The 25,613-nt window shown below is 37.7% G+C and overlaps 2 protein-coding genes across 2 annotated transcripts; one reads left to right on the top strand and one right to left on the bottom strand.

Moving 5' to 3' along the window:
- Positions 1-1,749: 1,749 nt before the first annotated feature.
- mettl8 (methyltransferase 8, methylcytidine) lies at positions 1,750-6,826 on the bottom strand. Its single transcript, XM_085434008.1, has 10 exons — positions 6,763-6,826; positions 5,420-5,576; positions 4,861-4,952; positions 4,405-4,766; positions 4,235-4,284; positions 3,891-3,951; positions 3,050-3,189; positions 2,538-2,644; positions 2,344-2,409; positions 1,750-2,049 (listed from the first exon to the last, which is right to left on the bottom strand). The coding sequence occupies exons 2-10, from the start codon at positions 5,569-5,571 to the stop codon at positions 1,895-1,897; spliced, it is 1,185 nt and encodes a 394-aa protein (XP_085290134.1). The 5' UTR covers positions 5,572-5,576; positions 6,763-6,826; the 3' UTR covers positions 1,750-1,894.
- Positions 6,811-25,237, top strand: dcaf17 (ddb1 and cul4 associated factor 17). Its single transcript, XM_085434005.1, has 14 exons — positions 6,811-6,981; positions 7,056-7,159; positions 7,971-8,061; positions 8,151-8,287; positions 8,392-8,470; positions 8,835-8,924; positions 9,037-9,144; positions 9,484-9,586; positions 9,951-10,093; positions 22,771-22,880; positions 22,978-23,062; positions 23,266-23,349; positions 24,642-24,797; positions 24,881-25,237. Exons 1-14 carry the CDS (start codon positions 6,811-6,813, stop codon positions 24,986-24,988), a joined length of 1,569 nt encoding a protein of 522 aa, XP_085290131.1. The 3' UTR covers positions 24,989-25,237.
- Positions 25,238-25,613: the final 376 nt, after the last annotated feature.

Here is a 25,613-nt window from a genome sequence, read left to right as displayed (position 1 = left end):
CACGCATCGTGTGCAAAATTCTTATCGCGAGGGCGAAACATTTCCCCCCCAGCGTCAGCGACAACATACGAAAACATGAACACCATATTTTTACAGGTTACGATGCTCAAAGGGTCAAGACATGACTTTTAAACGAATGAAATGATCGATTTCCTTGTACTAAACTGTCATAGCATGGCATATCAAAAAATCTCTTTTCAATAAATAAATAAACTAATTTATTTAATTAAGAATTAAAATAAATAAATACATAAAACGCTTGAAAGTTAACATAATAATTATAAAAATACTCAAGATTAATAGTTAGATACAATGCAATAATTTTTATTTTCTACTCTCAGGCATAAATTAGAGTAAAGGTTAAGTTGTGATTCTGACGTCCAAAACAAAAAAGTTTCAAGAAATCAAATTAAAAAATTTTTATTCCGTCAAAATTATGATGGAAACTAAAGATTCTGAAATAGTAATTAAGAAAAAAAGCTTACTTTTGGAAGGGTTAATGGGTTGATATGGAAGCTTGTTTATGTTATTAAAAATCAACTTGTAATTCAAAACTCCGAGTTAATATTTTGACATTTTTAGTTATCTCAAACTTTTGAGTGAAGTATCTTGACATTTCCAGTTAGTCAGAAGTAAGGCAAAACTTTTAGATACTTAGTAAGTTGAAATTTTGAGATAATAACTTGAAATTCTAACTTAGCTCCCCCTCACATTTTTTCTCCACTGCTGGTAAATAAATTCCATATATTTGATCATAAATTTTAGTATTTCAGTTTAGTAACGATTACATGCTTTAAAACAATTTCTTTCTTGCTAATTTTAACCACTACTAATATACAAACTAAGATATTAGAAGGGACAAATACTTCTTCACAGCACTGCTGATAGCTAGCTTGCCAGATTTTATTGTTACAAAAAGAACAAAAAAATCAAAATAGCATAATCTACAAAAAATCAAACAATATTAAAAGTACCATAGACCAATACTGAAGGCTTTAATATGTAAAGCAGTGCAAAAAATTTGAAATCGGATAATTAAGTTAATGTAAAGAAAAAAGATAAAAGACTGAGATCATGCAAAAGCAAATTGTAGCAAACAGTGGTGGAAATGACATAACAAATAACATGTGCACTGTACACTTAAGAAACAGCAGCAAGGAGGTTTGGAACAGAAATATGCATGTAATCATGTGTCCTGGTGTGCGTCGGATGTGTTCTCCGGTCACAAAAACAAGAGCTGTTGTACAATTTCATAAAGAATAACAGGAATATCCGTGTAGAGTCATCCAGGTCATGGGAATCCAAGGCGATTGGAAAGAAAGCGACTGGACTCCTTTAAAATTCTTGAAGATGTTAAATCTCTTGTCCGAGAAGATTCACTAGTTCTAATTTGCTCAATGTATGTCTTAGAACAGTGGGAATGATTTCCTGAAATGTTCTTTATGGCAGTGAGGTCGAATCAGTTTTGCAGCTTATCTGCAGATAAATCAGCATCAATAAACACAGCTAAGCATATATTCAGGCAACACATCAGTGCAACCGCTAATTTGCTTCTCTCTTACAAAAAGTGGCTTGAAGTGGCTTATGTGCCTTACTGAATAATGGAACGTAATCTCCTGTCAATCATTCTTACAGTGGCCTCAAAACATCTAGTGCATGGTTCATGTACCCGAGCCCACCTGGACTTAACAACATTGTGTCAGTATCTAAATATGAATATAATGAGAAATAAAGTAGAAAACACCAAACACCTGTTTACTGGTTTTTATTGAGTTTTATATATTTTACCCCCAGCTGCCTCCAAAAAAAGTTATTACTAGGCCCAAATAAACCAGTTTAAGTATAAAAGTATGAAAAATACACAATTCTAGTTAGATCTGTGCATGGTGGGATGCTAAGAGGTTGAAGGTGGATATGGTTTTCTGTACTTGCTCTGCATCCACACCCGGCGCATTACTACTTTCTTTCCTCGGTTCACTTGCAGTCGTCTATCCTCTAGATTCTGAATTTCTTCCAGTCCAGCTTTGGAAAACAAATCATGAACCTCCTCTGTAAAACATAAAACACAACAGTCAGGAACCAAAATTTTAGTCCAGGTTCTCTTTCTGCCAAGAAAGCCATGACAACAGAAAACACGGTTTTGTGTGCATTACCGTGAAGCTGTTTTTTTATACATTCGTTTTCTTTTTTTACCAATTTTGGAATTGAGTTTTATCTGAGATAATGCATATATTTAACCATTCACCAATAAATGTAAATTCCATCTTTGTAAACACCACAAACTTGTATCATAGCACTGATCAGAATAGGGGTGTCAACACCCACACCCATACGTAGAAATACCTTTTGTGAAAAAATAAACACAGGTTCCATCTCCGCGTGTGTAGAAATTTTCTGATAGACATCGTCCTTGTTGTCAGAGACGAAATGACAAAGAATTTGTTTAAAAAGGAGAATCTCACACACAGACAAAGATGTATTAAGAATATATAAGAAATTAGGGTAAAATGATACAACGGGCATATCGGGAGGCTTACCTTTTTTAAAACGGAGTTGTGAGAAGTCGTATCTCCCATAATCACGGAAAAGGAGCACACCACCATGTTTCAGGTATGCAGACAGATGGTTCACAACGTCTTGCAAGCTGTCAATAAAATTTAGTTATTGGATAAATTATGTTATAATGCAGCAGGCTTGCAGCTAAAGTGATCCTTGCAGCCATCGGTAAAATATAGGCCAAGGAGAAATGCATTCACTGAGATACAACTGACTTCAGTCAGCAGTGCATTTGTATTAGCTTAACCCAAGTATATTACATGTGTTTCCCAAATTCATCTATACTTTTAGTGTCAAGCAAACCACAGAATATTCAATCTCTTGCAATTAACTGTATGGTTTATTATTTCCATTTCAAACTGGGGTTTATAATGGCATTCAAACAAAGGCTGGGCAATGGGATGGTTATGGAGGTTGTGGAGGGGGAGGGGCTGGCTGGCAGGTGATAAATGACATTAGGGTCTCCCATCTCTGTACTCTAAACCTCACCTACCGCTCTGGATGAATGGAAGAGAGCACAAATACTGCCAGAATAATATCCAGGCTCTGAGGAGGAAATGGGAAGGTGGCCATTTTGTCACAAATGTCATGGACGAAGGCGTGGCACACCGAGTCGTCATAGTCTGGGTGGTTCTACACAAGGAAAATAAGTTAGATTATATCTATTAAGCATGTCATTATCACATTGGTGTTGCAACTCATGTACAGTTCTGAGACATTTTCTCATGAACCTTCCTATCGCCTTGAAGCAGTCTGGTCATTCTTGTCTGAGAGCATCAAGAAGACATTTTCACCCAAATAACTGCCACTCAGTGGATGTTTTCTCCTTTTCAGACGACTCTCTGTAAACCCTAAAGATGATCCGTCCATTCATCCATCCTTCCTCTTGTCCAATTCAGGACTAGGATAGCCTGGAGCCTATCCTAGCTACTCTAAAGATGGTTGTGTGGGAAAATCCCAGTGGATCAGTTAACAAACAGTTAAATAGGTGTACATTACAAATTGGCTAGCAAGTGTGTAGGAATGCCGTCTTTTTTACATTACTAACATTGTTTTCTATGTGTGAGATTTATTTAATGTGGAGATATGTAACAGTGATGTTTTTTTCTTCTGCTACATTTCTGCACATGATGTCATATTTATCTATTCTGTGTCTGTCTAGGTAGAAATGTATGATAAAGACATATTTTATTTATAGATCAGCTGTTCTTCATCAGCTGTTGAAATTAAATTATTTCCCAAAACATTTAAGGGACGGCAATATTTTGTAGATGACTAAATTATTATTATAATACAGTATACACTTTATATTTTCATACGAAACAGATGCTAACCTTAACCAGCTGAATGGCACGTGGCGAGAAGTCACAACAGTATAAAAATGAGTCTGTTTCTCTGTGGAAGAAAACAAACAGTTTAACAACTGGGAATCATCACATTACAACCACAAGTACTTGTAAAACACTAACAAGGTGATTTTGTGGCTCAACACATATTTTTTACAAGTGTCTTAATTGTTTTTTCTAATGTAGGTGATAACACAACTACTTCACAGAGAAATTTCCACTGTGTTCTATGTGTATGCTCTGCTCTCAGTCAACAACAGAGATGACAATAGAGACAATCAAATACTAAACATCTGTATGATCATTCATTAAAGAGAAACATTTTGACTTACTTGATCTTATTTACAATAGGAAACACACTGTTACCAACTCCACATCCAACCTGTGAACAGAAGAAAATGCAAAGCAGTTATTTAACATTATCTGTGTTGCAATAATATAACATGCACATCCTGTATAAAAAATTAAAACAAAAACAGAGTATATTAACACTTTTAAAAACCTCCAGGATCCTGAAGGATGCACGTTGTCCAGGAAAAGCAGAATCATCCACAGCAGCTTCATTCGTTCCTCGTGCAGCTTGTTGATAGGACTCCTGAATGTTAAAGGTGTCTGTATTCCTGTGATGGTCAATGGGATTGCACCGTTGATGTTTTCCAGTTTCGGTGTCCAATCTGGATGCACTACATAGTTGAATGGCTGCTTGCTGATGACTGTGACACGTGTTTGTGCTCTGGCCTCTTTCACCTGAAGGCAGCAGCTCTGGGAATTCTAAAAACAGCCACCTGCGATCTTTGAAGAACTTGTCCTGGTGAATCTCATAAAACATGTCCCAGTACTGGCAAGCTGCTGTAACAAATTTACCTGCAAGGACAGAATTCAACAACTTTTTCATCATTTTTGTTTCCATGTAATTCCCAAAAATCTAATTAAATGTGTTAAAATATTTTATTCTTGCCTTGTTCGTTTAAAGGAAGTCGTACAGTGGAATTTTCCTCCGCCTTCTGCCGTGCATTTTCCTTGTCCTCCTCTGTCCATTGCACATGATCCCTAACATGAAAAACATTACTAAAGCAACTCCTGAATGTTAATATATCAATTTAACTATAATGACTCACAATTTAATTTGTTATAATTAGCTTTAATGTCATGAAATCCTGTGACCTATATTTTAGATTGTATATTATTATATATTATAGTATATTATTAGTATACTGGTGGTGGTCAGAGGGCCCGGTGGCACCAGTGTCCGGCAGCCTCGCCTCTGTCATGCGCCCCAGGGCAGCTGTGGCTACAATGTTGTTTGCCATCACCAGTGTGTGAATGTGTGTATGAATGACTGAATGTAGTGTGAAGCGCTTTGGGGTCCTTAGGGACTAAGTAAAGCGCTATACAAATGCAGGCCATTTACCATTATATATAACACATATACAATATACAAGCTACATGGTGTCTTCTTATTATGTGGAATAATAAACGCAACTTTTACACATATTCATTAAAGTCGCATCACTTACCACATGTTGTGCTTGAAGATCTCATCAGGACTGGTCAGAATCCGTGAACCCAGTGGAGCTGAAGGTCTACTGTCACTGCTCTTTAACCTCATAGAGAATCTGATGAAAACTGCAGCCACTTTGGCTACAGAGAACCTCTTCACTTTATTCATTTACTCTGTAAAAGTGCACATAGGTTTAAATACATACAACAATCCCTGGTCAGTACATTGCTGCCTAAAAAGACTAGTGGAAGCAATATCTATGTCATGCAGGGGAGGGATACTAGCATCGAAGGACGCTGAAGATGGAGCTGACACAAAGGAAGACCACAAAGAAGACTGATAAATGTAGTGAAGGAGGAAATGCACAGGGTTGCTGTTACAGAAGAGAATACTAAGGATAGGGTGAGATGGAGACAAATGAGCTGCTGTCGTGACCCCTAAAGACACCATCCAAATGTCTATTTAATGTTAATACATACATGTAAATAAAATAACAGAATACGATAAACTCTTCTTTTGCCCTGAAAGCTGGGAAATGTCCTGAAAATAGAAAATGCATGCATTTTGGTTTTTTTAAAAATCCCCAAAGCTAACGAAACTAAAATGAGCTCAAAGTCGTAGAATAGTAAAAGAAAACAAAAGTCAAGAATACATAAACATTTAAATACAATGCAACGAAATCCTTAAAAAAGAACCTAGTATAATACGTTAGCGTGACTCTTTAAAGTACATTAGCTCAAATTTAATACAGGAAAAACAAAACAGAAATAAAATAAATAAATGATTAAATACACATGCACACAGAGAAATATGTTTAGCTAACACCGCTCAAATGCTTAAAAAAAGCTATATAGTTTGAATAATAATTCCTAAAATAGAGAATCGGACTATTACTGCAAATAAAAACGGAAACTAAAGGATGCAGCTGATTTTTAAGTGTATCTCTGGTCAGGGTACGTGCAGACGAATGGGTGCGCTACAGCGGGACAGCGAGTGCGCTATTGTGCCGTAGAAGAAGACGCGTGTGAAAACATGGAGAGGGATGGGGTGCTAATAGAGTTAGCGGCTAACTAACAACACAACCCCAGTCGACAGGCGAAAGCAATGCTCGCCAACTTAACCCTAACAATTATATTTAACCCTCCATGCAACCTCCGAGCAGTTCCTCTGGGTCATTTGTTAAACAAAACTTTTGGACGAAGTTGGCGACATGTCGAGGTTCCTTAGCTCACGCTAACCTAAGCTAGCTGTTAACTTTTCATGTTAGTCATTGGACGTGTGAGGTCGCGACGGCGTTGAAAACATGAAGCCTAGAAAACAGCTGTAGCGTGCTGGACTACAAAACCATACGGTGCTTACCTCGCTCTGGGTGGGCTGTTGTGTTCACTTCAGTCAGTCGATCTAGTCATGCTGCTAGCAGCCCCCAGTAGGAAAACGTACCACCTGCAGATGGCGCCACAGCAGAGAAAGGGGAGCGCTAACGCAGCTGAACTGCTGAGCCGGAGGAGCACGGGTCTTGGGAATACTAGGACTTTAATCAGACATAATTTGAAGATCCTGAGAGGTATTCTCCTTCAGGTAATGTTACAGTTTGTAGTGTTACTGCTTTCAGTTGGTGTTTTCCCATATTAATTATTGTTGCCATATTGTAGGAAAACCGGACTTTCACGAAAGTATGGAGCAAGACCTCAAAATCCACAGTAATGTACGAAAATTGCAAACTATACTTTGAAAACTACCAGCACTGCTACAGCTGGTGAGTATGGGGTCCTAACTTTAATTAGCTTCAGTTTTTAAACACGTATACATGCCAAAATATACACAGGACTATTTTGGTACGTTAAAGTAATCCTCCACTGGTCATATACACTATTAAAAATGAGTTGTTAAAATCTACCTATACAAAATATTTTTTTTAATATGAAGTGTTCATATTACACTGGCCTGTAATATAAATTTATTTGGCACCCACTTAAGAGATATAGCCAGAGCCAAATGAAAATCATCACCTCTTTAATCACTTATGTAATGGATATATAATGTTTTAAAGCTTTTACTTGAGTGTATTAAATATTGTCTGTAGTGAGAGTAGGGATCAGGTGAAAGAGCCTGGAAAGGTTGAGGTATGCTCTGGAGAGAAGAGGAATGCAAATCAGAATACATGCGTGTGAATGAAAGGGAGATGGGTGTAACAGCGTAGCAAGTTGATGAGTTTTTAAAAAAAAAAAAAAAAAAAAAAAAAAAAAAAAAAATGCGGAAAACCATTTAAAGCAGTGGAAGATATTGAATATTTTTTGTCTTATCTTATCTGGCAGGGAAAAGTATAGATGTCTGATGAATAACGTGAAAACAGGTGGGCCATGATATTTAATGTAAATGTGTACAATTAAAATAAAACCCATTGTGTCATTTTAACTTCGTCAGAAATTGTTGCTTTTGCGAAACAGTGATGTAGGATACAGAGGAGCAGATGATCTAAGGAGCTTTAATTGAAGTAGGAAAGTGTTGTGTATGCCCAATAACACTGACAAGCTGCTTATGTTTTATATTTTGTATATGTGTTTCAGTGTTCATGTTGAGCCTCAGATTTTGTACAAACTGCCAACGAGGTCCAAACAGGAGAAAATTGAAGATACATTGATGTGTCACAGCCCAGTTGTAAGTAAACATTAATAAACTGGGTGTTGCTCAGATAGAAAATTTCAGACTGTTGTGTTACCTCTTTTTTTTTTTGTTCTCATCCAAAGGAAAAATCCTTATCTTCTCCATCTGATCATAAACCAAGCCTCTTGGCTTTGACGGCCAATAACTGGCTAATTCGCCTTTCAGCTGAAACGGGAGAAGAACTGCAGAGAGTTTACCTCTCTCCAAACTATAAGTTCAGGTATCTCTACGGTTCTGATTTCAGTGTCCTTTGAGTGGAAAGTATTTTTAGATTTGGTTCATTTTAAAGCCATTTTAGTTTTATAGCTTGTTGTTATCTTGTAGATATCTTGGCTGGGATGTTTCTCAAGAGACATTTTATGTTAAATCTGTTCAAAACAAGGAAACACCTTTAGCCAGACAGGTAAAGTGAATACATGTATTTAAAGTATTTGTGTCTTGTAAGAGAAAGTCAATGATAAGTTAATGTTATATTTAAATTAAACATAGCTGTCACTAGCTATACGTGACTCTTGTTATCATTTCATTTTTTATATTCTTTATATTTAAGGATTATTCTTTTTTCATCTTGTGGTTGTTGGTTTCAAATCAGAAGGTTGTTGTTGTTATTATTACTATTATTATTAGTAGTAGTAGTAGTAGTAGTAGTAGTAGTAATTTATTGTTTGTGCAACTAGAAAGTTTATTAATTATTTATTTTTCTGTAAGTCCTATAAAAATGAAGAGAGGAGATGGAGACGTGACCTTTTTTCTGATTTATCCCACAGGCAGGTATCACTCAGAATACAGTGATGCACATCGCTATTTTTCACGTTTTCCCATTGGAAGTTATTGGTGTTATGGAGATCAATAAAAAAGTAAGTTTTTTGTTTGTTTGCTTGTTTTTTAAATACAGTTTACATTTTTTCAAATGTACATTTTTTTGGAGGTTTTTTCATTTAAAGGTTTTTTGTTTTGTTTTTCTTGTAGGTGTTTGGAAATGGTGTCATAGGTGCTGATCTGGTTCAAGGTGTCCTTGCACTGTATTACAGCAATAAGTCAGTGAAAATGTACAGCTTCGAGCACATTGTCCAAAGAGTAAGTCTGTGTTTATTTAGACATTAGTGAATGCATCAGAATTTGCATCAGGGGCGATCGTGGCTCAAGAGTGGGGAGTTTGCCTTGTAATCGGAAGGTTGCTGATTCGAGCCCCGGCTTGGACAGTCTCGGTCGTTGTGTCCTTGGGCAAGACACTTCACCCTTTGCCTACTGCCTACGCTTTGGGGTCCTTTAGGACTAGTAAAGCGCTTTACAAATACAGGCCATTTACCAATTTGATGTGATTTTTTTTAATAGAAAGTGTTTTATTATCATTCTGCTTAGCTTGCTTCTTACGTCTTTGGGATGTAAGAACATGAACATTTTCTTTGTTTTCAGTACCTGACAGAGAAGCTAACACTTGGAAAGCAGAGTCCTCTTCTTGGTGGCAAAACAGTCGGAGATGCACCGTTTGGTATCCCGTTAAATATTCAAATCACAGGTTGTTTTTGTTTTTTTTAAGAACCAGTGGTATATGTGCTTAAAGTTGAGTACATGCATAGCTTCAAATAACTAATAAAGCCATTTTTGTGAGGCAGCTAATATGAAGAAAGTTGTCTTAAATCGAGCTGTAAGGGACCTGAAATGACTTCTTCAAGGCTGTGAACTGTGAATCATGTAAAATATGGTGCTTGATATGAACATGATATTAAACATATTTGGTTCTGTTTATTAACATCCCTATTTGCCGCAGCAGCTTTCTTCTGCTGCTGTTCCAGGGGTCACAGAGTGATAGCCACTCTAATCAAGAATGTTTTGCTTCACAAAGCGAGTATAATGTTTGTTTTTCCTTTCTCATTGCACAGATTGCCCTCCTGTACTTTTCAAGGTCTCTTGTGCTGAAAACAGTGTTCAGATTGGAGGAAACCCATGGCACTACATTTACACACCGCCTCGTAAAAAAGACGAGGGGACCTACCACATCTGCTCACTCAAGGACGGCACTATGGTATATTTAAAATTCCTCAACTATAAATTTACCTCATTATTACCTTTTAGTTATGGTTGTACTTTGAGTAAAACATGACAGTAATAAGTCAGTTTGTGGTAGAATGAGCTGTTGCTAAATTTGTCAGACCCTGGTGAGTTGTCATTGTAAGAAGGGCTCCAAATGTTTTTGACAGTCTTCCTATTCAGTCAGTGGACAGAGCAGGAGCGAACTAAACCTGTAATCACCTCACAATACTACCTTTGTGCTGATCTCTAAACTCTGCCTTCTCTCCCATTGAGAAGCCATGACATTGTATCAGATTATTTTCACATAATCTCTCCACTGAGTTGTTCATGTGGAAAATACCACACATACTTAAATAGAAAACAGGAGAATCAAAGGGGGGTATAACACTCTTTATACAGGGAGTGCAGAATTATTAGGCAAATGAGTATTTTGTCCACATCCTCTTCATGCATGTTGTCTTACTCCAAGCTGTATAGGCTCGAAAGCCTACTACCAATTAAGCATATTAGGTGATGTGCATCTCTGTAATGAGAAGGGGTGTGGTCTAATGACATCAACACCCTATATCAGGTGTGCATAATTATTAGGCAACTTCCTTTCCTTTGGCAAAATGGGTCAAAAGAAGGACTTGACAGGCTCAGAAAAGTCAAAAATAGTGAGATATCTTGCAGAGGGATGCAGCAGTCCCAAAATTGCAAAGCTTCTGAAGCGTGATCATCGAACAATCAAGCGTTTCATTCAAAATAGTCAACAGGGTTGCAAGAAGCGTGTGGAAAAACCAAGGCACAAAATAACTGCCCATGAACTGAGAAAAGTCAAGCGTGCAGCTGCCAAGATGCCACTTGCCACCAGTTTGGCCATATTTCAGAGCTGCAACATCACTGGAGTGCCCAAAAGCACAAGGTGTGCAATACTCAGAGACATGGCCAAGGTAAGAAAGGCTGAAAGACGACCACCACTGAACAAGACACACAAGCTGAAACGTCAAGACTGGGCCAAGAAATATCTCAAGACTGGTTTTTCTAAGGTTTTATGGATCGATGAAATGAGAGTGAGAGTCTTGATGGGCCAGATGGATGGGCCTGTGGCTGGATTGGTAAAGGGCAGAGAGCTCCAGTCCGACTCAGACGCCAGCAAGGTGGAGGTGGAGTACTGGTTTGGGCTGGTATCATCAAAGATGAGCTTGTGGGGCCTTTTCGGGTTGAGGATGGAGTCAAGCTCAACTCCCAGTCCTACTGCCAGTTTCTGGAAGACCCCTTCTTCAAGCAGTGGTACAGGAAGAAGTCTGCATCCTTCAAGAAAAACATGATTTTCATGCAGGACAATGCTCCATCACACGCATCCAAGTACTCCACAGCGTGGCTGGCAAGAAAGGGTATAAAAGAAAAGCTAATGACATGGCCACCTTGTTCACCTGATCTGAACCCCATTGAGAACCTGTGGTCCATCATCAAATGTGAGATTTACAAGGAGGGAAAACAGTACACCTCTCTGAACAGTGTCTGGGAGGCTGTGGTTGCTGCTGCACGCAATGTTGATGGTGAACAGATCAAAACACTGACAGAATCCATGGATGGCAGGCTTTTGAGTGTCCTTGCAAAGAAAGGTGGCTATATTGGTCGCTGATTTGTTTTTGTTTTGTTTTTGAATGTCAGAAATGTATATTTGTGAATGTGGAGATGTTATATTGGTTTCACTGGTAAAAATAAATAATTGAAATGGGTATATATTGGTTTTTTGTTAAGTTGCCTAATAATTATGCACAGTAATAGTCACCTGCACACACAGATATCCCCCTAAAATAGCTAAAACTAAAAAACTAAAAACTACTTCCAAAAACATTCAGCTTTGATATTAATGAGTTTTTTGGGTTCATTGAGAACATGGTTGTTGTTCAATAATAAAATTATTCCTTAAAAATACAACTTGCCTAATAATTCTGCACTCCCTGTAGTATGAAGTGGAATGGATATCAGATTGTCAGTTGGTAAAGATAAGGGAGGTTTCCAGTTCCAGTTCAGCCTCCAAAATGTAGTTTAGGCTACGTCCATACGTATAATGGTATCTTTGAAAACAGAGATTTTCTTCTTCTTCTTTTTTTAATCCTGTCCACACGTGCAGTTTTAAAAAATATCTCCCTTCACATGGAAACTCTAAAAGCCAAATGTTAGCCAATCAGAAATTTAGAAGCCTGGGAGGGAAAGACTAAACAGGGTTTTGTAACCTCACAAAACCTTAAGTAGTTCTGAAAAGTTTTTGTTTCTCTGGAAAGGCAGATAATTGTGTTACTTTTCAAGTGACATTTTCAAGTGCCTTCATCATTTCAAATGTTAATAACTAAAGACAGTATTTTGGCTGTTCTGTAGACGGGGTTCGTATAGGTGCTTGGAATCCTTTAATTTTAATATAGACTTTTCAAGGTTTGAAAAGTGCTTGAATTTCAGATGTGGTGCTTAAATGTGCATGAAACTGTATTAATTTCACCACAAATAACTATCTGACCGAATAGTTTTCTTATCAGATAAAGAAATAAAATGAGTCTAAAAGCAAAATTTCTCCACCTGGACTGCCTTGCATACGGTGGCCCCTAGAGACAAAGCACGTACAAAATCCAAAACACATGAAAACTCCAAAGCACAAACAAGTGCTGTTTGGCCCCCAGGGGTTTTCTGAGTGAAAATTTTGTGCTCGAAAATTAAATGACCAAAAAACTGGAGTATTTCTCTGCAATTACAAACTCTGTAAACAGTATTGGTGTCAAATAAAATCAAAATAAAGCTAACACTTGTGAGATGTCATCAGAGATGTGAATAATACTGCAGATGTTACTATGTCAAAGTTGCTGTGACTCAAACATAGAAAAATTAGATTTGTTTTTTTTTTTTTTTTTTTTTTTTATATCCCTTGCCTAATTTTAAAGTATTTTATAGCATATAACACCTTTGAAAATATTCTTTGGTTCCCATTTAACTCCAGAAAATCATAAATCAAAATATGGATATTACCTGTCCACAGATTCATGGTGCAGTAACTGCCTGGTGTCTTTGCTCTTTGTTTGGTGTTTGTAGACATGGTTTACATGAGCTTTTAGCTGAGATTCAGAGGTTTCTGTGGACACTACTCATGTCAGCACTTATACAGTGGGGCAAAAAAAGTATTTAGTCAGCCACCGATTGTGCAAGTTCCCCCACCTAAAATGATGACAGAGGTCAGTAATTTGCACCAGAGGTACACTTCAACTGTGAGAGACAGAATGTGAAAAAAAAAATCCATTTTTACAAACCAATTCTGGTTCATCAGTTTCACTCAACAATCGGCCATGTGCGTATGAAAACAAAGGCACTGCGCATGCGCGTTTTACTCATATTCTATCGCGATATTTCATTTTCCTATCGTTGCCTAACATTATACCGGTATTACCGTGAACGGTATAATATGGCCCAGCCCTAGTTCTGGGATCTTTGCTCACCGTTCTCATGATCATCTTGACCCCACGGGATGAGATCTTGCGTGGAGCCCCAGATCGAGGGAGATTATCAGTGGTCTTGTATGTTTTCCATTTTCTGATGATTGCTCCCACAGTTGATTTTTTTCACACCAAGCTGCTTGCCTATTGTAGATTCACTCTTCCCAGTCTGGTGCAGGTCTACAATACTTTTCCTGGTGTCCCTCGAAAGCTCTTTGGTCTTGGCCATGGCGGAGTTTGGAGTCTGACTGTTTGAGGCTGTGGACAGGTGTCTTTTATACAGATGATGAGTTCAAACAGGTGCCATTCATACACGTAACGAGTGGGGGACAGAAAAGCTTCTTACAGAAGACGTTACAGATCTGTGAGAGCCAGAGATTTTCCTTGTTTGAGGTGACCGAATACTTATTTTCCACCCTAATTTACGAATAAATTCTTTACAAATCCTACCATGTGGATTCATGGATTTTTTTTTTCACATTCTGTCTCTCACAGTTGAAGTGTACCTCTGGTGCAAATTACTGACCTCTGTCATCATTTTAAGTGGGGGAACTTGCACAATCGGTGGCTGACTAAATACTTTTTTGCCCCACTGTATTTCTGACCTCGTGTTATAATCGATTAAACGTGATCTCCTCCCTTTTGCCCCCATTTTTGATGTTGTGGGTTCAATGATCAGGCATGACATTCTCATAATAAATCAGATAAAATACTGCAAAGAATTAATCCTGCATTTGTGTGATTGAAATGTGTGTGCAGTGACACTGTTTTAAAGATTTGGCCTAAATAATTCTGGAGTGAATGAGCCTAAACATGATGACCGGACTAGTGACACCATATCACCTGTGACACACACACGCACGTATGACTTTGCCAGTTTCAGCTGAAACAATTTCAGTGTTTCAAACCATGTTCCAGAGTTTTTAGTTCACCGTTCATGAGGTTTCAAGAAGAAAATGAAAGACAGATCTGAATGTTTGAAAGTGTTTTGGAAAAACTCTGTAAAGATTAGATGAACAATACTCAAAGGATAAATTCAACTGTTTTATTTTGTTAGATAAGTTGAAAAAAAAGTTAAACAAGCAAGTAAATAACGAAACAAGGTAAAACGAAGTAAGTTCAAAAAGTTAACAAGTAAATAACGAAACAAGGTTAAATGAGGTAAGTTCAAAAAGTTAACAAGTAAATAACGAAACAAGGTTAAATGAGGTAAGTTCAAAAAGTTAACAAGTAAATAACGAAACAAGGTTAAATGAAGTAAGAGCAAAAAGTTAACAAGTAAATAACGAAACAAGGTTAAATGAGGTAAGTTCAAAAAGTTAACAAGTAAATAACGAAACAAGGTTAAATGAAGTAAGAGCAAAAAGTTAACAAGTAAATAAAGAAACAAGGTAGAGGTGAGAAAACCCCAACAATCCCCTCTGAGCAAGCACTAGGCGACAGTGGGGAGGAAAAACTGCCTTTAAACGGGCAGAAACCTCCGGCAGAACCAGGCTCAGGAGGGGGCAGTCAACTGCCGGGACTGGTTGGGGGGTGAACAGAGGTGGAGCAAGACGAGGCTACATCAGTTGAAGAAGCAGTATTGTCCCTCTACCGGAAAAAGCTGAAGAATCTTTTCTTCTTTTTCATGGACTTTTCCACGAGCGCCTTTTTGTCCAGGATGAGGGTTCTCAACTCCTCGATGGTTTCTGTGTTTTGCCTCTCTAGTTTCTTGCATGTTTGTTCCACCTGTTCTAATGTTGCTTGTGTTTCTTCAAGCTTTTCTTTGAGGTCTTTGGATGTTGCCTCCTGTGTCAGCTTTGCCTTCTGCAGGTCTGCATTTCTCACTTGATCTTCTTTGTGCAGGCCTTCTAGCTGCTCATTTCTTTTCTGGATATTGCGGAGCGTACACTGCAGGTCCTCATGCGTTTTGTCTTGTTTTTGCTTTTGGGCCTGCATTTCTGTGTTTTCCCGCTTCAAGTTGTTGAATTCCAACAATATCCCCTTAATGAGCTCTGAGTTGTTTTTGGCCATGTGATCAATCTTTTTCTGCATGTGTGAGCATCGTTTTTCTAGTGTTTCCTTTTCTCCCTCCAGCTCACTTGTTTTGACCTTCAGTTCATCACAGAATCCTTGCAACTTTTGATTTTTACTCTCAAAGTCCTTGATAATGCACTTTTCTTCTGGCAGTCTTTCTTTCTGTTGCTCTTTCTCTTGAAGGAGGTCTTTATTTTGGACCAATGTTTGTTCCAACTCTGCCTTCACCATTCTGTACTTTTCCTGCATGCCTTGGAGCTCGCGCTGCAGGTCTTTTTGCTTTGTGTTCTGTTGTTCCTTCTGTTGGAGGACTTCTTTATTTTTTTCTTCAGCTTCATCAAGCTTTCTTTGGAGCAGGTGATTCATTTGGTCCATGTATTGCAGATCCCACTCCATTTTATCAATCGTCGCTTTCCTGCCTTGAAGCTGCTCGGACATTTCTTTAACTTCAGCGCTCTTTTTCTTGTTTTCTTTGATGAGGGATACAATCTGCTCTCTGGCTTGAGCAAACTTGATCCCCCAGCCCTCATTAATAATGTTGATGTCGGGCTGGCGCTGTAGTGTTTCTTCCAGGTGTTTGTTTTGTGCTTCCATCTGTAAGCACTTCTTCTCCAGGTGACGTTTTTCTTCTTCAATTTGTCGAATTTTGTTCTGGAGATGGTTGTTTTCATTCCTACTCTCCTGTAATGCCCTTTGGATGGATAAGAGGCCATTTGGAGAAATTGGCCGGCCACGCGTGGAAGGAGAGGCGGCGAAATCTTTTTGTCTTGGTTGCCGTAATCTTGGATACATGTTGGCGTTTGTATCCGATGACTCTGAGAGGTTTCCAAATTTTTCTGTAGTGAACGTTTGAAGGCTGCAAACACAAAGGCTGCGAAGAAACGAACTGAAAATTGCTGTTTCTCACCCCTATTTATAGAAAAACTTCAAAGGATCCTTGTGACATCCTTGTGACATCCTTGTGACATCATCACTCCTAAGCCAATCAGATTGTCACATGACATTTTGGAATGTGGAATGGGGATATGTTTTTTTTTAAACAGTTTTCAAATGTAACTTAATATTTAAGTGTTTCTTACTTGACCCGCTTAGTCGATTAAAAAGTTAATTGCCACGAACACCCCTAATGTTATATAACAGACCACAGAAAAAAGACAGGTTTTTTTCTACGTGACAGAGCTATAATAAATGTTTTGTTTTTTTTAATTATCCTACTTTTTCTAAAAGGGAACATTATTTAAAGAATATGTATTTAATTAAAAACTCTGTATTCATCTAAAGGGTATACCAAGAAGGGTGAGCTTCCTGCTTGAAAAGGAAATGACCAAAATAAATGTATTTCTCTGCAATTACAAACTCTGTGTAAACAGTCTTGGTGTCAAAATAAAGCTAACACTGGTGAGATGTCATCAGAGCTGTAAATATTACTGCAGATGTTACTATGTCAAAGTTACTGTGACTCAAACATAGAAAAAATGATTTTTTATTTCCCTCACCTAATTTTTAAAAGTATTTTATAGCATATAACACGTTTGAAAATATGCTTCGGTTCACATTTAACTCCAGAAAATCATAAATCAAAATATGGATATTACCTGTCCACAGATTCATGGTGCAGTAACTGCTCTTTTAACTGTCTGGTGTCTTTGCTTTGTTTGGTGTTTGTAGACATGGTTTACATGAGTTTTTAGCTGAGATTCAGAGGTTTCTGTGGACACTACTCATGTCAGCACTTATATTTCTGACCTCGTGTTATAATCGATTAAACGTGGTCTCCTCCCTTTTGCCCCCATTTTTGATGTTGTGGGCGCAAATGATCAGGCGTGACATTCTCATAATAAATCAGATAAAATACTGCAAAGAATTAATCCTGCATTTGTGTGATTGAAATGTGTGTGCAGTGACACTGTTTTAAAGATTTGGCCTAAATAATTCTGGAGTGAATGAGCCTAAACATGATGACCGGACTAGTGACACCATATCACCTGTGACACTCACACACGTACGTATGACTTTGCCAGTTTCAGCTGAAACAATTTCAGTGTTTCAAACCATGTTCCAGAGTTTTTAGTTCACCGTTCATGAGGTTTCAAGAAGAAAATGAAAGACAGATCTGAATGTTTGAAAGTGTTTTGGAAAAACTCTGTAAAGATTAGATGAACAATACTCAAAGGATAAATTCAACTGTTTTATTTTGTTAGATAAGTTGAAAAAAAAGTTAAACAAGCAAGTAAATAACGAAACAAGGTAAAACGAAGTAAGTTCAAAAAGTTAACAAGTAAATAACGAAACAAGGTTAAATGAGGTAAGTTCAAAAAGTTAACAAGTAAATAACGAAACAAGGTTAAATGAAGTAAGAGCAAAAAGTTAACAAGTAAATAACGAAACAAGGTTAAATGAGGTAAGAGCAAAAAGTTAACAAGTAAATAACGAAACAAGGTTAAATGAGGTAAGAGCAAAAAGTTAACAAGTAAATAACGAAACAAGGTAGAGGAGAGAAAACCCCAACAATCCCCTCTGAGCAAGCACTAGGCGACAGTGGGGAGGAAAAACTGCCTTTAAACGGGCAGAAACCTCCGGCAGAACCAGGCTCAGGAGGGGGCAGTCAACTGCCGGGACTGGTTGGGGGGTGAACAGAGGTGGAGCAAGACGAGGCTACATCAGTTGAAGAAGCAGTATTGTCCCTCTACCGGAAAAAGCTGAAGAATCTTTTCTTCTTTTTCATGGACTTTTCCACGAGCGCCTTTTTGTCCAGGATGAGGGTTCTCAACTCCTCGATGGTTTCTGTGTTTTGCCTCTCTAGTTTCTTGCATGTTTGTTCCACCTGTTCTAATGTTGCTTGTGTTTCTTCAAGCTTTTCTTTGAGGTCTTTGGATGTTGCCTCCTGTGTCAGCTTTGCCTTCTGCAGGTCTGCATTTCTCACTTGATCTTCTTTGTGCAGGCCTTCTAGCTGCTCATTTCTTTTCTGGATATTGCGGAGCGTACACTGCAGGTCCTCATGCGTTTTGTCTTGTTTTTGCTTTTGGGCCTGCATTTCTGTGTTTTCCCGCTTCAAGTTGTTGAATTCCAACAATATCCCCTTAATGAGCTCTGAGTTGTTTTTGGCCATGTGATCAATCTTTTTCTGCATGTGTGAGCATCGTTTTTCTAGTGTTTCCTTTTCTCCCTCCAGCTCACTTGTTTTGACCTTCAGTTCATCACAGAATCCTTGCAACTTTTGATTTTTACTCTCAAAGTCCTTGATAATGCACTTTTCTTCTGGCAGTCTTTCTTTCTGTTGCTCTTTCTCTTGAAGGAGGTCTTTATTTTGGACCAATGTTTGTTCCAACTCTGCCTTCACCATTCTGTACTTTTCCTGCATGCCTTGGAGCTCGCGCTGCAGGTCTTTTTGCTTTGTGTCCTGTTGTTCCTTCTGTTGGAGGACTTCTTTATTTTTTTCTTCAGCTTCATCAAGCTTTCTTTGGAGCAGGTGATTCATTTGGTCCATGTATTGCAGATCCCACTCCATTTTATCAATCGTCGCTTTCCTGCCTTGAAGCTGCTCGGACATTTCTTTAACTTCAGCGCTCTTTTTCTTGTTTTCTTTGATGAGGGATACAATCTGCTCTCTGGCTTGAGCAAACTTGATCCCCCAGCCCTCATTAATAATGTTGATGTCGGGCTGGCGCTGTAGTGTTTCTTCCAAGTGTTTGTTTTGTGCTTCCATCTGTAAGCACTTCTTCTCCAGGTGACGTTTTTCTTCTTCAATTTGTCGAATTTTGTTCTGGAGATGGTTGTTTTCATTCCTACTCTCCTGTAATGCCCTTTGGATGGATAAGAGGCCATTTGGAGAAATTGGCCGGCCACGCGTGGAAGGAGAGGCGGCGAAATCTTTTTGTCTTGGTTGCCGTAATCTTGGATACATGTTGGCGTTTGTATCCGATGACTCTGAGAGGTTTCCAAATTTTTCTGTAGTGAACGTTTGAAGGCTGCAAACACAAAGGCTGCGAAGAAACGAACTGAAAATTGCTGTTTCTCACCCCTATTTATAGAAAAACTTCAAAGGATCCTTGTGACATCCTTGTGACATCCTTGTGACATCATCACTCCTAAGCCAATCAGATTGTCACATGACATTTTGGAATGTGGAATGGGGATATGTTTTTTTTTAAACAGTTTTCAAATGTAACTTAATATTTAAGTGTTTCTTACTTGACCCGCTTAGTCGATTAAAAAGTTAATTGCCACGAACACCCCTAATGTTATATAACAGACCACAGAAAAAAGACAGGTTTTTTTCTACGTGACAGAGCTATAATAAATGTTTTGTTTTTTTTAATTATCCTACTTTTTCTAAAAGGGAACATTATTTAAAGAATATGTATTTAATTAAAAACTCTGTATTCATCTAAAGGGTATACCAAGAAGGGTGAGCTTCCTGCTTGAAAAGGAAATGACCAAAATAAATGTATTTCTCTGCAATTACAAACTCTGTGTAAACAGTCTTGGTGTCAAAATAAAGCTAACACTGGTGAGATGTCATCAGAGCTGTAAATATTACTGCAGATGTTACTATGTCAAAGTTACTGTGACTCAAACATAGAAAAAATGATTTTTTATTTCCCTCACCTAATTTTTAAAAGTATTTTATAGCATATAACACGTTTGAAAATATGCTTCGGTTCACATTTAACTCCAGAAAATCATAAATCAAAATATGGATATTACCTGTCCACAGATTCATGGTGCAGTAACTGCTCTTTTAACTGTCTGGTGTCTTTGCTTTGTTTGGTGTTTGTAGACATGGTTTACATGAGCTTTTAGCTGAGATTCAGAGGTTTCTGTGGACACTACTCATGTCAGCACTTATATTTCTGACCTCGTGTTATAATTAGAGATGGACCGATCCGATATTACGTATCGGTATCGGTCCGATACTGACCTAAGTTACTGGATCGGATATCGGAAAAAAATAAAATATATATGGAGCGACTGCCTCTTCTTGCTGCGACTTCAATCATGAAACTGCTTAATGATCAGCTGATCGGCTTTTCTGTCGCGAGTCCGTGTCTCTTGTTTGCTTTTGGCCCACTTTGCACCAGAAAGAGGAAACCAGCGGCTGAACAACAGCAGCACGTTTAAGCTTGATCAGCTGTTGTTAGAATGTATTTATTATTACTTTCTACTCGAGGATCTTTTTCTACGTAGCTGACGCTGGTAACTGTGCAGGGGCGGATCTAGCAAAGTTTAGCCAGGGGGGCCGATAGGGCATTAACAGGGAAAAGGGGGCACAAAGACATACTTTTCTTTGTTATTCTCATTTAAAATGTCGAGCTTTTAATAAATAATTATCTGACACCCAAAGTTTTAATTTGATGTAAAATGAATAGAAGTCCATTACTGTATATAGTAACTATTAAGTCTAATATACCCTAGTAAGCTATTTATTCCTTTGGGAAGGTACCATCTGTGCAGTCTGCAATTTTGTTGAAGAAAGATGTTGAATCTATTTAATATTTCTTGAAAAATAATTGATTTCTGTGCATTTTTTTTCACACTGCATCAAATTAAGGTTGATTACGTCGATTAAGCATCATGAGGTGGCGCGTGAGGGGTGGTTCCCTATTTTTTATTTATTTATTTTTGTCTTTGCTGGGAGTTGGAACCCTATTAGGTAGGTTGCTTAATATTTATGCTAAGTACTCTTTAAAATACCAGAATAGGGAGGATGGTGTAGGTTTAAGTTTATTAGATTGATCAGTATTGCTGAACTATGAAATATTTTTTTTGGATACAGGTATAACAGAATAGCTTTAGTGTAGTTGTTGTTTTAAACTTGAGTATGAACTTATACAAAATGCAGCAAGATATTTAAAAAACAGTTTTGTTGATTAAAAAACACTATATCGGATTCATATCGGTATCGGCAGATATCCAAATTTATGATATCAGTATCGGTATCGGACATAAAAAAGTGGTATCGTGCCATCTCTAGTTATAAACGATTAAACGTGATCTCCTCCCTTTTGCCCCCATTTTTGGGGGATGTAGGTGCTTAACTAGTTAAAATAACAAACATCTGTCTCCTTTTTTTGTGTCACATTAGAAAGAAGCATCAATATCTGATGAGAAGACTTATTAATTTGGCCTTGCTGTGTATTATTGGAGCGTTTGGTGCAGTTTTCTTCTTTTGTGGGGTTGTTTTTGTTCAAGTGGAGATGAATATCTTTAACAAGTTGATTTGTTCACATTTGTAATTTTAATTTTTAAGAGAAATTTGTTTTTTGAGTTTGTACACTATATGCATAGTGCACCATTTCCTTTTTCAGTATTTGTCTTTGGTGCAGTTTTCTATGTTTTAACAAAAGGGGAACAAAGGACATTTAAGTCAAGCTAAAATGATTTGTTTTCATTTTTACTTGGCCTTACTGAGGTGATGATAAGCGGAACATGCATTCTTTTTTTATTTTTTCTAGTAATGTGCTGGAAAAGCTTAAAAATGGACCTTGAAAGTTAAATTTATTTAAAACCAACATCTGGATTTGGGTTGTGAAAGCGTCTGTGTTAAATGCAGAAACCACATCCGAAGTTCACTCTGACGCCTCTGTCTTTCTAAATGGAGGGACAGAAACTGCGCCTGTATATGTAAGAGTGTAAAAAATGCAGATAGTCAGATTAACAGCAATAGTATTTTGTCTATGTCCGCCATTATAGAAATTAATCTAGTGTAAACAATAACGTGGCGCACAGCGTGACATCAAAAACGGTGCACACCTTTGACGTTGCGTGAGTAAATCTCCGTTTTCCTCGTCGCCTAAATGCAAAAAGTGAGTTTTCGAAAATCTTCACGCTGGCAGGAGTTTTAAAAAAATCTCTGTTTTCAGTGACACAAAACGCCATTTACATGTGGATGAAAGGCCCAAACGGATAGAATCATAAAATCTTTTCAAAAATACCCATGTACATGTGGACATAGGCTTAGACTGTCCACTAATGTAACCTTGGGAATGTGTCGGTCGTGGGTCTGTTACAATGTTCTGCACTGTTGTTTTTTTGTTGTATCTGACTTCCTGTCTTTCTCACCTGCTCTTTGCATCTTGACCTTTTTGTCAAGAAAACAGACCTGATGGAAAGAGCCTTTAAGTTGTGTGCTAATTAGAAACTGTAAGAAATCTGCATCTTTTGCGTTCTGATTTTATTAAATTAGGCAACAAACGGAGTACAAGAGATGGACTCCTACTCTCTTGAGAACGACGGGATCTTCTTTCATCCTGATGATTCAGGAAGAATTATCCATGTGGGACCTGTCACCATAAAGTGAGTGCTCCGGTATTTATTTAACATCATCATATTATCTTATTTGCCAAATATACTTATTGTACAATATTTGTGTTTTGGTTTTTTTATATTCCAGTGTCCTAAAAATCCTCGGTGAACTGAACAGTGCTCTGCCATCTAAGGTCGTTGAGGATTTCTCCCTGAAAACCCACCGAAACAATGTAAGTGTAAAATTTATTTGCTTGAGATTTTTAGTTGCTGTCCTTTGCTTTCTGAATAAATGTAATTGACCTGCGATGGATCAGCCTTTTACAATAAATCAGCCTGGCTACAACAGAGATGGAAGTCTCCTATAGAGGTGAATTGTATGCGTATAGTTTATAATTTCAGAAAATGTAAAGTTTATGCTTTCCATCTCTTGTAGCCTATCTCCCAAGTCACTGTGACCTCATCAGGCCGCACAGTAAAAAAAAGATTTCAACAACTGGATGATGACCCATCTCAAAAGGTAAAAATAGGATCTAATTAAATTACTAACTTAAATACCAATATATGATTGTGACAGGAAGTGAATAATATTTTTATTCCTCTTACAATGCAGTAAGGGTCCTGACATTCTTGTTAATTACTTGAGTGACTTGATGCACTATGACAGAGCATACATACCCCTCTGGAGTACACCAGTAGGCTCCTCCTGTAGGATGTTGTGGCTTGCCTCACCATAAAAACAGAAAGGTGTTGACAAAATCTAAAAACTCCCAAGATCCCAATCAAGAATTCACAGCATGCCAGAACAAGCAGACCGTCTGCTGCCGTCATTTTTGAAGCCAGACACCACGAGACATCCCCCAAAGTCCCTTGCATGCCCCAAGGGTTTGGATGACAAAACGGATCCACAAATCCGGATTAAGTTGTTCTCTTATTTAAACCAAGAAGCAAACACAATATCAACATTTTTATTATTTATTTAGTTATATTTATATATATATATTTGTTTCTTAATATAAATAAGATCTTTTTCTTCTTATTTATTCAAAAAGCGATATATATTAGTTTTTCCTCTGTAATAGACCTAAACAAAAAAAAATTCCGTTGACAATTTTATCCATCATGGCAGACATGACTCAATCCTGCCTACACTTCCTCTCCTGTAAATACCTCTTAATACTGCAAATCTGCAGCTAAAACTAGCAAACTGATGCAGGGTTTATTTCTCTTTGCAGCTGAATTTTCATGCAAAACAGTTTTTTCTTCCCCAATCAGCTGTAAGACGCTGATGAGGTATTGTCAACACCCCACCAGGCTTAAATAGATTTACAGCTCAGTGATAAAAATTCAAAATGAATGAGGATCTTAAGTCGAATTCAGTCATCATACAAGAGCCTCTGTCCTTAAAAACACCTTTCAGAGGTTTCCTGGCTCAAAATGGGCCTTTGGAGGTGAGTATGTATGTAACCTAAATTGGTCTCCATGTAACATAAGGCAGAGAGCGAGTGGGAGTTTCCATTTCCTGGGGGAAAGCCAAAGCCTCTTTTGTGTGCGCCAAAATATTTTTAGAAGAATAAAAGAAAACCTGCATATTTATTTAAAGTGCAGAATATTCAGGATGGCAGCTCAATTGATTTTTATACATTTAATTGTCCTTACACATTTCCTCAGGTGAGATATGTGTTGGGTAATGTCCTCTGAAGAATTTCATTGATAAGCTTTCAGGTTTAAACACTGCAGGCAAGTAGAGCTGTTCATTAAAGAGAACATGGTACGTAGCACTTAATTCACAACGGCCTTTTGATTATGCAGACTTTCCGAATGGTGGAATATGAGGATGAGCTTGACCTTTTGGCAATCGTGGTAACCAATGGCGAGGAGGGAGAAGGAAGAGCGTGCATCCAACTCCATGACAACCAGACCGGACAATTACTGCGGACGATCGATTTGATTGAAACCTGGGATGAGGTGAGTAACTTGACATGAGTATGCAAACATCAGGGCGAGTAGTCTGGATGTGGATTAATGTGTGCTCTTCTCTTTTGTTTCAGACAAATAAAAACGAGGTGTTCTTCGACAAAGACACGATTGTTCATATTGAACAAAAGAACGCCAAGTTCTGCTGCCATGTTTACAAACTGTTCACCACCAAAACATAAGCGGTGCAAAACTGAATCAAAGCTGCTGTAAAGCTTTTCATGATCACTTAAGATTTTTTTTAATATGATTTCCTTCTCCTATATATATATATTTTTTTAAATATATGGATCTTTGCATCCTAAGTTCATATGATTACTCTTGATTATCACTATATTTTTTTTGTTATGATTATTCTAAGTCTGTACCATTAAACTTGATCTGAATTTTTTCCTTTATTCTAAAAATAAAATAAAATATTTTTCCAAGTTGCTCTGTATTTCAGCCTTCTCTTTTTCCGTCATGCATATCCAAATTGTAAGATATTGATATTTACTCTGAGCCAGGATCTGAGATAGTTATGCGATTGTTTGCTTGATGTTAACAGTCAGAGCTGATGAAATTGCTTGACGCCATCCTAATGATGTACGTTTCAGAAAAGTGATTTGCCAGCTGCAGTGCACTCATGCAGATTAAATGTGGTGACAGTGTCACACTTCACAAATGATTGTCGCATGCAAATTGCGGGTCTATTTACATGCATGGGTTACAGATATGAGGTTTTGATTTTCCAAAAAGTCTCCAAATTAACGTGAAAGGAAAATCTCATAACAGGAACAGGAGTCTTATGTATACCAAGTTTCTATA

The sequence above is a fragment of the Copadichromis virginalis genome, linkage group LG16, assembly GCF_057382275.1.
Source record: "Copadichromis virginalis isolate Kocher_CV1m ecotype Utaka linkage group LG16, C_Virginalis_male_GT1.1, whole genome shotgun sequence".
NCBI lineage: Eukaryota > Metazoa > Chordata > Actinopteri > Cichliformes > Cichlidae > Copadichromis > Copadichromis virginalis.
This window is presented reverse-complemented; position numbering and strand designations above follow the sequence as displayed.